This window comes from Melozone crissalis, unplaced genomic scaffold (genome assembly GCF_028551555.1).
Source record: "Melozone crissalis strain CALT ecotype California unplaced genomic scaffold, PUWL_Pcris_2 ptg000036l_1, whole genome shotgun sequence".
Taxonomy (NCBI): Eukaryota; Metazoa; Chordata; class Aves; order Passeriformes; family Passerellidae; genus Melozone; species Melozone crissalis.
Window position 1 is genome coordinate 3,787,943 of NW_026535814.1, and position 15,473 is coordinate 3,803,415.

The 15,473-nt window shown below is 34.0% G+C and overlaps 1 protein-coding gene across 2 annotated transcripts in view; it reads left to right on the forward strand.

Moving 5' to 3' along the window:
* The window catches only part of SLF1 (SMC5-SMC6 complex localization factor 1), a 34,063-nt gene that overhangs the window by 762 nt on the left and 17,828 nt on the right, over positions 1-15,473 (forward strand). For both annotated transcript variants that reach the window (XM_054283550.1, XM_054283552.1), the window contains exons 2-10: positions 62-175; positions 330-405; positions 2,641-2,884; positions 4,908-5,070; positions 8,009-8,140; positions 9,533-9,586; positions 13,142-13,300; positions 13,866-14,032; positions 15,215-15,352. In XM_054283550.1, the coding sequence (XP_054139525.1) occupies positions 62-175; positions 330-405; positions 2,641-2,884; positions 4,908-5,070; positions 8,009-8,140; positions 9,533-9,586; positions 13,142-13,300; positions 13,866-14,032; positions 15,215-15,352 (1,247 nt within the window). The remainder of the gene's footprint in view (positions 1-61; positions 176-329; positions 406-2,640; positions 2,885-4,907; positions 5,071-8,008; positions 8,141-9,532; positions 9,587-13,141; positions 13,301-13,865; positions 14,033-15,214; positions 15,353-15,473) is intronic.

The window sequence follows — 15,473 nt, forward strand, 5'->3', positions numbered from 1 at the left end:
GCAACTTCCCATGGTGTGTATTTTGTGTGTTAATGTTTCCTTTTCATTCTTCTTTCAACAGATGGCAAGTTGCAGCCAGAAAAGGATAATACAAATAACTGGATTTAAAAAACAAGAGAAGAAGGCATTGCTCAAATGCCTGTCCAAGCTGAACTGTGTTTTTGTGGAGAGTAAGGTATTGTTCATTACAATACAGCAAAGAGAATTAGAAGTGGAAGTAAAAATGCAAGTCTTAGAAGAAAGGACTGTGCGATAGGTTAGTTGTGTATAAATAGACAAAGAATTTTAAAGTTTCCAGTGATACAAAGTGTGTTGTTTTGTTTTGTTAGAAATACAGAAATTGTACACATCTTATAGCAAAAAAGCTGTGCAAGAGTGAAAAGGTCTTAGCTGCCTGCGCTGCTGGTGAGTAAACGATTTGCTGTTTAATTTCATAGCATCACAGCATAAGTCTGGAAAGGACCCTTAAAAGGGTTTTAGTTACCTGTTTTAATTTTGTATATGAACTGTCTTACAAACCTTCATTCTTCTTGTTCCATTAACCTTGATTTTTAACATAGTATTATGTTTAAGTTACGATGAAGTCCACTTTTTTGTTTTGATTTTTTTCCCTAAATGATATGCCTGCTATTTCCTGTTGTTGGATCTGCATCTCTTCCCAAACAGAACACTTTGTTATATGTTAGATAATAAAGTCATGCTCAAATTATTTGGATTCTTAAAAGAAGGCAGAGGGAGTATGAACACCTGTAGTCAGCTTGGATTTTTGACGATAAATGTACATGGAACATTCACTGGCAAAGGTCACTGTAAGTTCCTGTTTATGCAGCAAAAGAAAATTCCAGGCTGTTGCCATTCTGACAGAAGCTACTGGTCTTTCCTCTTTAACTAGGGTCTGGTGCTGAAATCCCATGCATTAGCAACTAAAATGGTTTTAGAAGAAAAACGCTGTATTTTAAGATTTCTTTATGGACTGATCACCTGTCAGAATTCTTAATGCAGTTTGAGTATCTTGTAGTTATGACATATCATAATACCATTTTTAAGCATGATATTTATTTTCCCTGTATCATATTACTCTAAAGTGTTAAAGCAGTTGTTAGGATGGATAATCTTAAATTAAGAGATAATAGAAAAATAGCTAAACATACATTTGGGTTTAAAGATATATTTAAATTCCTTGGTTTCCATATTTATATATATGTATGTATTTTTCTTTGTACTAAAATAAAATTCTGATTGCAATCTTACCTAAAATTAAATAGACCAAAAGTTTGCAAGAGGGAAAAAAATATTAAAATGCATGTAAGTTTCTGGCACAGCACTTCATTTTAGCAATTTTAAACCTCTGAGTTAATGTTTTCTTACTTTTTGAAGTTTAAAATTTGAAGATATTGTCTTGAACAGAGTGGAAACGGTATATCTAGTGTCCTCATGGTGATGCAAAACTCTGTCATGCTTTGATACGTGCAAATCTTTTCCAAGACCATCTAATACTTCTTAATCCAGAAGAGGTGCTAATTTTGCATAGTCATTGCTCTTACTCGTGACAGCAGAGACTGTGTATTCATTCCTACTGTGTTGTTTTCCAGGTAGTGAAGAAAGATCATGTTTAAACACATTTGGAACTCCATAGAGTTCACCAGAAATACTGTCAGGGATACCACTTGTCATGTGCTTTCTATCTGACAGAAGTTTTGGGATGGAAACTTCGCATGAAAGTGGTTTTAACATCCACATGCACAGCATACCTTTTCCAGTCATAAATCCACTGGTACCTATACTAGGTTTTGTAGAAGTGCCATCTGTGCTCCTGCACTGAGACATTTTGTCAGTCAACCCTGCTGTTCTGTGAAACCAATTAGGTTCACACAATTCAAGTCAATCTCTCTTACAGTGTCTTCTGTAGGTAGTGTTTCAATACAGGAGCAGGGTACTAACCAGTGCTCTTGACCTGAACCTGTAAGAAGAGAGAGAGACACAGAAAAGGGGAAGATCATTACATACTATATCAAAAGCATACATGTGGAAGATGAAAGAGAAGAGGCGGAGGAGGTGGAGCCAAGGGATGAGAGAAAAGGATGTGAATAGAAGAAAGGGGAAAGAAAAAAGTCTAAAACTGTGTCCCCCGAATATTGATATTCACTACACTAGCAGTGCAAGTAAAATTAAGAATATATAAGAGAAAGAGCTTACATGTTAAATGTCTAGTTCCTTTAAATCATAGGTAGTAAAATATTTCTTCATTTTAGTACATTTGTAGAAGTGTCAAATGATATTCAAATTAAAGGACTTACCAAGGTTCTGTGAGAGTCCTAAGAACAAAATCTGAGAAGCTGAGAAAATGTATTTGATGTTTTTGAAGAGATAGAAAAGTATTTCATCTAGGAAGGATAAAAAGACACTTAATCATTAAAAGAAAACAAAGCGATCATTTTCAGTGGCATTGTGAGATTTTTGATTCTGGAGTCTGAAGTGCAGGACTCTTGTAATAGGAAGAAGTTTTTTAAATGGTACTTATAATTTCGTCTTTTATTTGGACAAGAAATGTTTAAGTTAATTTTATATTAATTCTTCAGTTGATTGCCATTTGTCTCCACAAAAAAATCTTTTGGGGTTGACAGTTCATTTTCTTCTTAGGAAAGTGGGTACTAACTAAGGAGTACATAATTAATAGTGCTGAAAGTGGCAGATGGCTTGATGAAACAACGTACGAATGGGGATATGAAATTGAAAGAGACACCCATTATTCACCTCAAATGCAATCTGCACCTAAAAGATGGCGCGAAGAACTGACAAACTCTAGTGCTCCAGGGGCCTTCCACAGATGGAAAGTTGTCCTCCTTGTTAAGAGAGGTGATAAACGAATGGCATGTATTGAAAGGTAGGAGTTCCATCCCAGTTAATTTGGTCCATAGCAACCTCCAGCTTTCCAAACTCTGAATTATTTTCATTATTATATTTCCATACTTTTATAATGACTTTAAATCTGTAACATCACTGCTTTTCTTGCCTTCTTTTAATATAGTGTTAAAAATAACATGCATACGTTTTTTATCAAGTAAGCTGCTAACAGAAACTTCCTTCATGAGGCAAGATACACAGATTTACAGTTTTTATTTTGTGTGTGTGTGTTATATTCAAATGGTAGCTGGAACTGTATACTTTATTTCACTTGACTAGATGACCTGACTGTCTCATGGATCTGGGCACCACTGCTGCTGACCTAATGAGTGTTTGTGTCACATTTATGTAATAGATTCTTCTAGTTCTGAAGATGTAATTTGTTCTAAGACAGATTATTCTGATATATGATAAATACAGATAGTTTAGAAAGTGAGTGTAGAGAAGTAGAAAAGGAAAGAAGGAAAAAAGAAAGATAAGGAAAACCAAAGTGCAAGAATGCTGAGAACAAATGTTTCTTTTCCATACTCTTCCTACACATTTGGTTTCATTACTTTAAATTCTACACCTGAATTTAAATCAGTGCATGTTTAAGTCCTGTTTGTGTCTGGTACAGTAAAAGGAGCATCTGATAGTTTCAGAGCTTTCCATTCATTCAGATACTGTCCAGCTTCCTATTGAGATCCCAGTTAGTTAGGACTGCTCAGGTTTGATTGTGCCCCCGATCCACATTCAAGAAGGGAATTGCAGTTTGTTGGATCATAGTACCGGGCTGTATGCTATGTCACAGACTGTCTGTCTGTCTGTACTTCATAAATACAAAGTGAGAGGTAGTTGAAGTTGTTATCTTCTGATTTTGCCAACTGAAAATATTTTAAGTATGCTGTTTTTCGGCTGAGTGGGAGGATTTACTATGTCCTGCTACACTTGTGAAAATGCTGATTCTTTTTCCATAAAAACTGCTTATGTAGATGTTCATGATAACACTGTTGAAATGATGTCTTGCACAATGATGTCTGTTTCTATTTCTTGCAATAGAAACAACCTTTAACAGGAACAACATCAGTAAGAGAAGTGAAATATGTTTTTTTACACACTGTTTCCCATGCATTCAATTTGTAGTCAGTCATAAAACAGTGACATGTAGATATTTTTTGGCTTCAGGAGGTACTGCTTTCAGTCATAAAGGACACTATAGCTTTGGGGAAAGTCTGGGTTTTTTCTAGTATGTAACAATACTGTGCCTTTTATCCCCTTTCTATGCTCTTCCTGCCTTTAGTGCCTAGCTGTTGGATGGGTAAGTGTGTAAGAACAGCACCCTTTTCTTTTTATGTATCTGGATTATGAAAAATAAAACCTATATCCAGAATGTCATTAAATCTTATTTTTCCACCTTTTCTTTTGTCTGGCATTTTTTCTAAAAAATAGGAGCACTTGTAGCTTAACAGATCTGGAAATTGTCCCTGGGGAAACTGTTACACGTGATGGTGCCCCAAAGACAAGCACATCTCTTTTCTGTATGTGATACTTTCATGATACTGGACAGCACTAATGCTGCAAATGTGTATTTCTGTTACAAAAATATCATACTACATTTCAGAAAAGCAGTCTGCCATTTTTTGTTAACTGCTTAATTTATAGGAAAACTTAACCAAAAGATCATTATTTTGGGATAGATAATGCAGTGGATTATAGTTGCTGTCATCACATTTGATACTTGGAAAGGTACAGAGGTGAAACTATCTATTACATATATTGGAGGTGTACATTTATTTGAATAACTAGTGTTAAATTTTGAAGACACTGTTTTGTTAGATGTGTTCTTTAATTTTCCAAAGACTATTAGGTGCCCTTTTATCTTCCTAATGAAGTTTGTGCTGTGCCATACATCTAGAAGCCTTATTCAGTTGCACTTGCATGCCTGTATTTTGTGAATGTTATTGTAGCTTTAGGCTGTGTTAATATAATATAGTAAATACATCTTTCTGAATATGTTTATTTAGAGTTCTTAAAGCTGGAAAGGCAACCATATGTTCATGTGAAAATGCAGAGCACAATATAACTCATGTATTCATCAGTGGTAAAATTTCTCCTTTACAAAATAAAAAGTATCTCTCAGAAGCTCGATGCTACCCTTTGCAATATATAGGACATTACCTTTTTCAAGTAAGTAAACTAATTTATTGATTACTTTAAATAATGCAGTGTTAATAATGGAGGGGAATATAATCAGCCAGAGTGTTGTGTGATTTGATTAAAGTTAAGACAACTATCTGATTCTGGGACCATGTATCCAAAAGATAGAAAGGCTCATGAATATATACAAATACCTGAAGAGAGGATGCATAATAGACAGGTAGGTGGTTGTCTGTGGTGCCCAGTTGCAGGAAATTGAGTACAAATGTAAAGTCAGGAACCACTTGGGTTTTCTTGCTGTGAGGCTGATGGAACACTGTACCAGGTTGTCTGAAGAGGCTGTAGAGTCTCCAGGTGCCATATGGACATGGTCCTGTGCTAGTGCAGAGTTCACTAGAACCAAAATTTTGTTTTACTGTTTCCCTTAAGAGAGATGCCCCATGTTTCATACTTGTTTGCTTACCAGATGCACTGCTCAGAAGTTATTAGTATTTTGGTCTGTAACTATTCAAAGGCTTCAGAATATTCATTTAGATCTCAGACTCTGGGGTGACTTTAATCAACTGCTAATTGAAACTACTACCTTTATAAGCAAGTAGGAGCTAAAACTGTGTGTGTTGCCATTTGTAAATGCAAAGCACTTAGCTCTTTGTAGTAAAGGTATTACAGGAGGGTGAGAAGGTTGGAAGGTCTTAATGTTTACATTCTGAATAAAACACATCAGTGTGGGCTCCTACTCTAGTGCTTACTCTCTTAATGAAACTCGTTCAGGGAAGTTGCTCTCATTTAAACCTTTCAGCTAAGGTGAACATTTTCATAGATGAATTAATGTAAAAGCTTTATGGCTATGTCATCTTTTATTGATCTCTATCAAAATCATGTGTTTGTTGCTATGCACCTTGAATTCCTCCCAGGTGAGGTAGCAACTTTCCATCTTAACGAATCCATTAGCTTGCACATCTTTTTTTGCTTAGATTTCATTAAAGGAACTCACCTCAGAGACCAAGAGAACATTAGCTTTCTGTTTAAGTGAATCCGAAGAACTCAGGAAATAGCCAAGGCTCCTAGTCTCTTAAAAGGAAAAGAATAAAACATAGGCAGTCAAATTGCAGCCCTTGTCCAGATATATTAAGCTTTATCAAAGAATGTTATGGACATGCTCTTTTCTCTTTGTCCCAGAAGTACTTGACGTGTTATTCATTAGATTGTTCCAACATCATGCTATCTGACTGCTACTTCTAGCAAATATAAATCTCAGTCCTCCCCTAAACATCCATATATGTGTCTAGATGATGGATTTAGCAAAATAACATTATATTCTTTCCAGGGCAACTGAAACTCCACTGATGTTCAGAGTATTTTTGGTGTGATTTTTTTTTTTTAACTAAGTCTTTTCTTCATGTTTATATTTCAGTGTCTGTTCTTATTATCTTAACCTTGTACGTCTACTGTTAAAATACTGTGTGAGATTGTCATTGGTTATATGATGTTATAAGGCATCAAATTCATTGATTCAGGGTATTAAAACACATGCATGATTTTCTTTTAGGAAGCTAGTCTCATAATTAAACAGTGAATTTAAAAGCTTTTTTGGATGCATACTGGAGTTTCTAATTTTTTTACCAAGATTGTACTAGAAATTGTTTGAATGTAAGTGTTTTAATGAGTGTGTTGAAACTGACATGCATGAAGGGCCATAAGAAGTGAAGGCTAGTTAATGCATCAGTTCAGTTATCCATGCTCATCAAAAGCTATTTGGAACTCTATTCTAGTTACAAAAAAACTTCATTCTCTTTTGAAATGTGCAAGAGTTCTTGTTCTCAGTATTTGTTTAGAGATATGTTATGCATGTGTCAAATATGTTTGTATTGAACAATACATTTAAGGGAAAATCTGAAAAGAGGATAAGGCATGTAACTTGAAACTTTTTCATAAAAACATGGAATTATAAACTTATTGCACCTTATCATTGCATGCACTACTGTGTTTTTTCTTTACTGTTATCTCCCAGACTCAATTCACCCATCAGATTCAAGTGTTTGAATTATTAGGCAAGTTGCACCAAACCTTCCACACCTGCTCACAATAAGAAATGGCCAAGGCAATGTTTCACTTGTGTCTGTCTCATGATTCTTAACTCATCACACTGCAGGAGGAGGAGTCTGGTTTTGTTTATTGGCCTTAAACAAACATGGTGTTTTATTCTTAACCTGTGTATCTTTGATGAAAAGCATGCATTGAAACTCTTACTGAAATGTATGTTCTCAACTCATTCAGTAAATTCAAAATATTCTGTATAGTTATTTTTTTCAAGCAAAAGTTATTTTGTGGTGTTACTGAGAATAAGCAGTTGAGAGAAATTTGAGAAATGCTTCTTCATTCTCTGTGCTGAAGAAGTGGCTGAAAATGATAGGTGGACTCAAGAGAATTAATTACTATACAAACAGACAAAAATATCAAAGAAAAAAAAGACAGTAAAACATTTTAATTTACTTATTTTACATTTTTAATTTACATTTTAAATTACTAATTTGTTTCATGTTTATAGGCAAGAACTGAAAAGATTTCATTGTAGTGGTCTATTATATGAAAAGACAAATTGAAGAAGAAATGCCTTATAAAATCTTTACTATGTTTTGAACCAGTTGAAAATGTGTGAGCTCTGGTTTTAGTTTTTGAAAAGTTCTGAGAAAGAATCTGTTGTGGAGAAATAGTCCTTGTTTCAGCCACAGAGATTGTGACTTACCTGAAGTCAGTTAGGAAAAATAAATATGGGGAAGCTCACCCTTGATAATTTCTGTGCTGTAACTTTGTTCAACAACAGTGGTTTGTTTCCAAACCAGCAGCTCTTTATTTGACATATGATATGATGACATGAACATACAGTTTGCAGTACAATATATAGAAGCACATAAAAGTTGGTTTGACCATTAGCTTTGAAACAAAGTATTATTGTTTTGCTCTGCAGAATGAAATACAAAATCCCAAAGATACACAGATGAACCGTTTCCTCGCTCCACAAGAAACAGACCAAGTCTTGCCTAAAATGCAACTTGGTGAAATGAAAAATGTTATTATAAAACATATGTATTTTACTGCGGTAAGTAACAGTTGATACTTTGTTATAGCATTATATATTTTATATACATACAATTTAATATTTTTTATATTGCATGAATTATATTAAAAATCTCTATCTTTCATTATAGTATTGAGCTAATGAAGTAGATACTTGACATAACTTTTAACAGGCCTTTTAACCTGCAATATTTAATAATCCCATATTTATTACATCTACCAGTAGTTAAAATAAAACTTAGTCATGGCAATTCATTGGCATGGGTGTTTAGAAGACATAGTTTACTACTTAAAGCCTTGGTGTAATTGATGAGGTAAATAGTAGCAAATATTGTTGAACAAGATATCTTTGAATTACAGTCTTTCTGTAATTTTCCTGTTAGCTAGCTAACTTATGCTAAAACACTTTTCAAAACGTATTGTAGAGCCAATGTTTTGTTGACTGACATGAATGTTTTTTATTACAACTCAAAAGTGGAGCTAATGCATTCCTGTGATTTTCTGTTGTCACAGATCTAATCCTGATAAAATTGCTACATTAGTAGTTAACGGCTGTATTTCAAGTCAAGAGAAAGCAACTGAATACCTTGAGTTAAGATATATTATCTCTGTAAGCTACAGCGAATGCAGATGATGGTGTCGAAGTTTATTTGTAGGAGCTGTTTTATATGAAGCATTGTAAGTTTAGTAGCAGAAGAATTAAAAACTTTGAGGCCTCAAAAAGTACACACAGTGTTTAAACACAAGATTACAAATAGAAGACTCATGCTGGTTTGATCTGTGCATCATCATCACATGCCACATTTTTTATCAGTGACATTTTTTCAAGGCTACACCCCCCAGACATTTAAAAACTACATTTGTTCTTTTCATGTATTTTACATACAGCAAATGCTCTGGTTCAGACTATTATATAGCAGTGTGCCACTGGATTAACCCTTCAAAGACAGTCTCTCCTAAGTATATTTTAGTAAGGTGTTTTAGTAACATTGTAATACTATGCAATATCTAAATATGGCTATAATAGTAATACATTTTTGCACCTATGACCTATATTTTTGCATGCAAGAGGAATCCATAGTTGGCATTTTGCCACAGAAAAACTGAAAATTTTTAGTTTATTAATGTCTAATCTAGGAACACTGTCCTTACAGAGCAACCACATAACAACAAAGAGACAAGGGAAGGGGAAAATGGGAAGGAAAATTTGGCTATATTTAATTCCTTTTAAGTCATTAGTCCCCTATTTCATAGTTTACCCGTCCAAATGAAAAATCTAAAAAGACCAATCTAAATGTTAGGTTATGCTTGAAATACATTTAACAGAAGCTGTCATTTGGGAAGTATCATACACTATTTATTGAATATATTGACTGGTGTCCAGTGTGCAGCTTGACTTTATTCTGTTTTACAGACTATTAAGCACAGACTTATGCAAACAAACCAGCTGAACAAATGCAATCCAGAGGTAAGAATTATTAAAAAATAGGGCATGTTATGCATATGGAATTTTATTACAAAGTTAGGCAAACATACTTTAAGCAAAACTAGTTATCAAAAATATTTTTAGATTTTGGCTATCCTAAACTCTGATAAAGTTATTGTTGCATTAAAGAGCATCATTTAGTCTTGAATGTTGTTTGTTCCTGTGATACTTTTAGTACAGTCTCTGTTATTACAAAGAAACTGCTTAATGCTGCTAGTTAAGAGAACCTTACTTATTAATGTTAGGAAGTCAAAAAGGAAAGATGTCCTAATGTGATTTAGAGCATCATAAATTACTCAAGCACTGTATTTATGCAGTAAAATAAAGAGAGAGTACACAATTTTTAGCACTGCTTTTTCTAGTAGGGACAGATATTAGCTAGAGGTTATCTCACTGTAAAAAGAAACAGTACTTGTTCTTTCAGCACATGCCTGATATTCCATCATGTGAAATTCCAGAGTCAGCTGAAGCACAGATTGCAACTAGAATGCTTTATATTTTCCAGTCCTGTTTTCATAGTCACTTTGACTTAATTCCTTTTTTTGTACTGTACTCTCTTTTTTATTTCCCTTAAGCCAAATAAATGCTGTAAAACAGGTCAGCAATAGATTCTATTAAGTCTTTGTTATAAATACCTGAAGTAAATAAGTACTTTTAAAATTTTGCCTTGTCTATCTATAATACTAAGAATAAATCTATAAATAATGTTGAAACATTGCCTCTTTAGTACTCAAAAAGCAATTTATACAGTGGCCATGAGCTACTAGTAGTGCATTTTATATGGTAACTTATGTTGCTTAAAAGTTAAAAAGGGAAACACTTAAAGTATGTGTTATCTTCCTGTATTCCTTGGTAACTGAAGATCTGGTATCTTCATGAGCCATTCTACATAAATAGTTACTTGAAACCAGTCTTTTTCTGATTTTTTTCTATTGACAATAAGGAAGGAAGGAGAAAAAAATTTTTTTGAAAACATGAGGAGTAAAATACTTTTGTCATGGTCCAACACCATCACTGATCTGTAAAGTGCTATGTGTGTTTCTGTTCTGCAAGAGGTTTGCATTGAAATTTAATCTTAGTGTGTAGTTTATTGAATTAATTGGATTAAAAATTACCTCTCTTAACACATGTAAGCTGAAATTGATTTTCTGTACTCTTAAGAATAATATCATTTTTTGCTTGGAAATTTTAAGCCTAATACTTCTCTTACTGTTCTGTCACTTTTATTGCTTTATGCAATATCCATTGCTAGCCTTTATATACTATGTGTCTTCTATTGTAAGTATATTTATGACTTTTAGAAGCAGCTCCAGTAAACATTTCCAATAATACTAATGAAGTAAAATCAAACCTACAAACTAAATTAACATGTTAGATATGCCTATTGTATTTTGTCATATCAGTTTGCATCTGCTAGGAAGGCTTATCACAGCTAAGTGTTCTGTTCCATCGTCATCCCAAAAATATTTATTTCTCTTTTATCAGTTTTCATATTTTGTCAGTTGTCGTATTTAATTTGTTTCTGCTCAAAGTGCTAATGATTGCACCAGCAGTGCTTCACAAGAAACTCTGATTCCTCATCAGAGTGCAGGCCAGTGAAGCTTGGACAGCTTATTAAGTCTCTTCAATAATAGGTCTCCTGATACTGACAAAAGTTTATTGCCTCAGTTTTGTATCATCCTTCTTTACCTCTTAGAAATGTGATGAACCAGTCTCTAGTTTCTCTTTGATTTGAATGCTATGCAAAATGTACCTCAGTCTTCCCAAAACATCTTTATTTCAGTGTATTTTCAAAATAGTGCACCAATGGTACTGTTTCTTCCAGTACAGAATTTTCAGTAAATAAATGTTTCAGTCACAATATATAAAGCTGGATCCTAGTGTGATCACCAAGTGAAGGTCAGTGGTAACATGCTTGCACACACCCAAATACAGTCTTACATCCTAAATCCAGGTGGCCAAGTTGTTCTTCTTTAACTGTCATTAAACAGTTCACAATTGCTCTTTAGATGTGCTGTTTGCATGTAATTAACATTACAAAAGTATGAATGCAACCTTTATTTCCAAAGGAAATTTTAGTGGAGATTTTAATAGTTAATATATGAATGAGAAGATTGAAATAAATGTGAGTTGCAAACACCAGATGCACAAAGACTTGATTAAAAGAAAATTGTCTACATGAGTAGCTTTATTTATTGTTAATGTAACAATGGCTTACATTAGGAACCTGAGATACGAGACATTTGCAAGACACAAAATATCTAATGCTAAAGTGGAGTTTATTCACTGAGATTTTAGTTTATTCACTGTGATTTAACCATGATTATAATTTCTTTCTGAATTTTTTTCATGTTTGAACAGAGCTCCTAGTGTTTTTTATCTTATTACTGGAACATTTTTGGTAGCTATCTAATAACAGTATATTCTTTAGACTTCTAATCCACAGCTGGACTCAAAATCTCTGTCAATTTAAAATATAAACTAATACTAAAACAATTAGTAAGAGATTTAGATTGGATAGTAGGAAAATTTCTCCCTGCAAAGGGTTGTCCAGCTCTGGAAAAGTCTTCCCAGAGCAGTAATGGAGTCATCATCCTGTAGGGATTTAGAAGATGAGTACAAGTGGCACTTACGGACATGGTTTAGTGGTGGGCTTGGTAGTGCTGTTAATAGTTGGACTCAGTGTTCTTATAACAATTCTATCTGAACTGTTCTATTAATGCACATTAGGAGACAGGATTTTTGGCTGAGATCATAAAATCTACAAGTTACCAGAGACTAAAGCAACAATAAATTTATGTAACTCTTTAATTCCCAGCAGCCCAATCAGTCTGACCCAGCTTTTCTCAGCTGTGCCTCTTATCTCAGAATTAGGAGAAATTTGAGTTTACCAGAGCCTCAGGCTGTATGGTCAGACAAAAAAGCTCTATTTCAAAAGAGCAGTTACGTGGCAGAAGAAAGTCGTGCTTCACTCAGCAGTACAGTTGCAATTTGCTTAGGCATCAGCTTTGGCTTGAATCTGAACTAGAGGAAAGATATAAATAGCAATGTACCTGAGACCTTCAGTAGCTCATTAGTGTCATTAATTCGTGATCTTTGGAGAGCTGAAAGTACAGATAGAAACAGGGAAATTGCAGAGTGAATACAGCATCTCATGGAAGCTATTGCATCTGTCTGGGTTCTCCTAAAGCTGTTAGGAGTTTTGCTGTCATGAGTGTCAGAGTATAAGATGGAAGTCCTGTGCCATTAAGATTTTCTTGACTGGAAGGACTCCTTCTGCTTGGAAATGAGAGTCCCTTTCCCCCTGCCCTGGCAGGGATGTAAGGTGGTATAGAATAACCTCCATGTCTCAGTCGCGTCCCCTGTGGCTACTGCAAGAATAAGTTCTGTCCTATCAGGAACCAGGATATGTAATACCAACTTTTTAGTTAGGGATATCCTGTGTTAGTTAACTTGGTTGGTTAAAAGGTTTTTTTAATGTAAGCTTTTTTTTTTTTTTTTTTTTTTTTTCCCCCCACAATGATATCTCATTTCTAGGTTAAAAGTACTGGCTGGTCCAGGGGCACTTGGTCTATACTTCAAGGACTAGTGGAAGAGGACTTACTTCAGGATGTAGTCACAGAACTTGCTGCCGGCCAAATGTACAGTGCACCTCCTGTGCAACTTCTTCATCCTCTTCTAAAATATGTCCTATTGGTGAGAGATGAAGACTAAAGTAGTATTAAAAATAAAAGAAATAAGTGGAAGTATTATGATCTTTGCTTCTGACATAGTATTTAGAAGTTCTTAGTGATCCATTCACCCTTCTTTTTGTGCTCATCAATGTGGTTGTAAAAATAAGAAAGGATTTTAAAAAGGGTTTTTTCAAATTAGTATTTATTTGCAAGTCAAATGAATGTAATGCTCTAAATATTGTGGAAGGCTTGGCCAGAAATATTTTTTGTTACTTTTAGAAACAGCACTATGCTGGTACGCTACGGATAGAGAGATCGATTGAGAACAAGGTTTGCTCTAAACAGTGGTGCATTCAACTAGCATATCACACTAGAGCAAGTTCTCCCTTTTCTCTTCCCTATTTTTTTTAAATTTCACTGTGTATTTTTCTCCTTGGAGTTGTGCATTAAATCGCATGTTATTTTAGTGATTAAATGTGGTCACTTGAGATTGTAAAGATTAAAGAGAATAAATTAACTGTTAGTGAATATAGATAGAGATCTTTGACTGGCCTGGAGCCAATATTATTTTCTCATTTTTTTTACAGGGAAACACTGATACAATATTTTTTGCCAAACTTTGTAATGTTTTTTACCTTGCTCTTCATTGTGAACCTCCCTGGAAGTCCCCATCGATGTTGAAGTATTACTTAGATCTCCTTCAGTGTCCTATCTGTAAGAAAGGTACATGGTCCTTGATAGAGATACTTGTAAGGTAAGGAAGATTAATGAGGTACCAAATGCAATAGTTATGTTACTCCAAACCCAAGGAAGCAGAGGAGAGAGGGCATTCTATTGCAACGACATGCTGTTTTACAACAGAACATGTTACCAGTATGTGACAGTCTAGAATTGTAACAGATTTGGTCATTTCACATTTCATCACAGGCAGATGAAATTTTTTGAAAGAAAAATAAGTACATTTTCTTAGCTTTGCTAGTTTTTTAAAAATTATTTCTTACGCTCTTTACAGAGTATAGTAATCTGTATACTCTTGCTGCTGCTGTGTGTATACATATAAACATATGCACACACATATATCTGCAGTTACAAAGCAAACTCAAGGCTTATCTTACCAAATGTGAAGTTTCATGTTTGATTTTAAATATAACCTTTACCATCTTTTTCAAGATGTCTGATTTTATCTTGTCTACATCTACAAAGACAAGTTTGGATAGTTAGTCTCTGCTTTATCATGAGAACTTACTTTTTGTAATTTACATCAACAGAAATTAATTCTTCATTTGGAAAAGTAACTACAGCTCTTCTTGTGGCTATGATAAAACCTCACGTAATATTTAAATACTTTGATACAATTATGATTACAGATGTGTGAATGTGTGTGATTGTAAGCATATTTTGAAGAACATGAAAGAGAATTTGTCTTTTAGATGAAAAATTTTGTCTTGTAGTACTTCCTGGAGAATGGGAATACCCAGGAGTTGTATACCTGGTTCTAGTACTCAAAATTTTGGACAAAAATTGTGTTTGCATGTTACTTCAGAATTATCTGCGTCATGTTTGACAATCTGTAGTTGTGTCAAGTAGTATATATGAACTATTATCTGAACAGAAGGATGTTACCATGTCTACGAAATACTCCAAAATTATCTTGTATTTAAAGGATTTTAAATAAGTTATATTTAATATAGTAATTGTACAATATCTCAAGTAGAAACAGAAAAATGAAATCCAGTTAAATTATTTTGTTTACTCTATAATACAAAATCTTCACCTGGAACGCAGAAGCTCAGTCACAAACATGTTGTTGTCTGTTACTGGGGAGCAAACTATTTCCTAGTCAAAACAGACCAGATTCAAAGCTGACTTTTTTGCCTATAGATTATCTGTTATTTTTGTCATACAAATAGAATTTTTCATTTATTTTTTTTTTCAGGTCTTGCCTTTATTGTGAAACAGCTTGTCATATGGTCACAGTTTCAGGGACAGAAGATGAACTGAGGATAGTTCATAAAACATTATTGAAGTTTTTCTTTGATTTAGTAAAAGGTGAAGTAGAGTTTCTGACAAAAAGGTGGGATTTATAGAATAATATATGCACTCATTTATTTATAGCAGCTTGTATCCTGATTTGTATATATCCTTGATAAGATACTGTTCTAGAAAGCAGTTTAGCAATTCTATTTATATTTCTC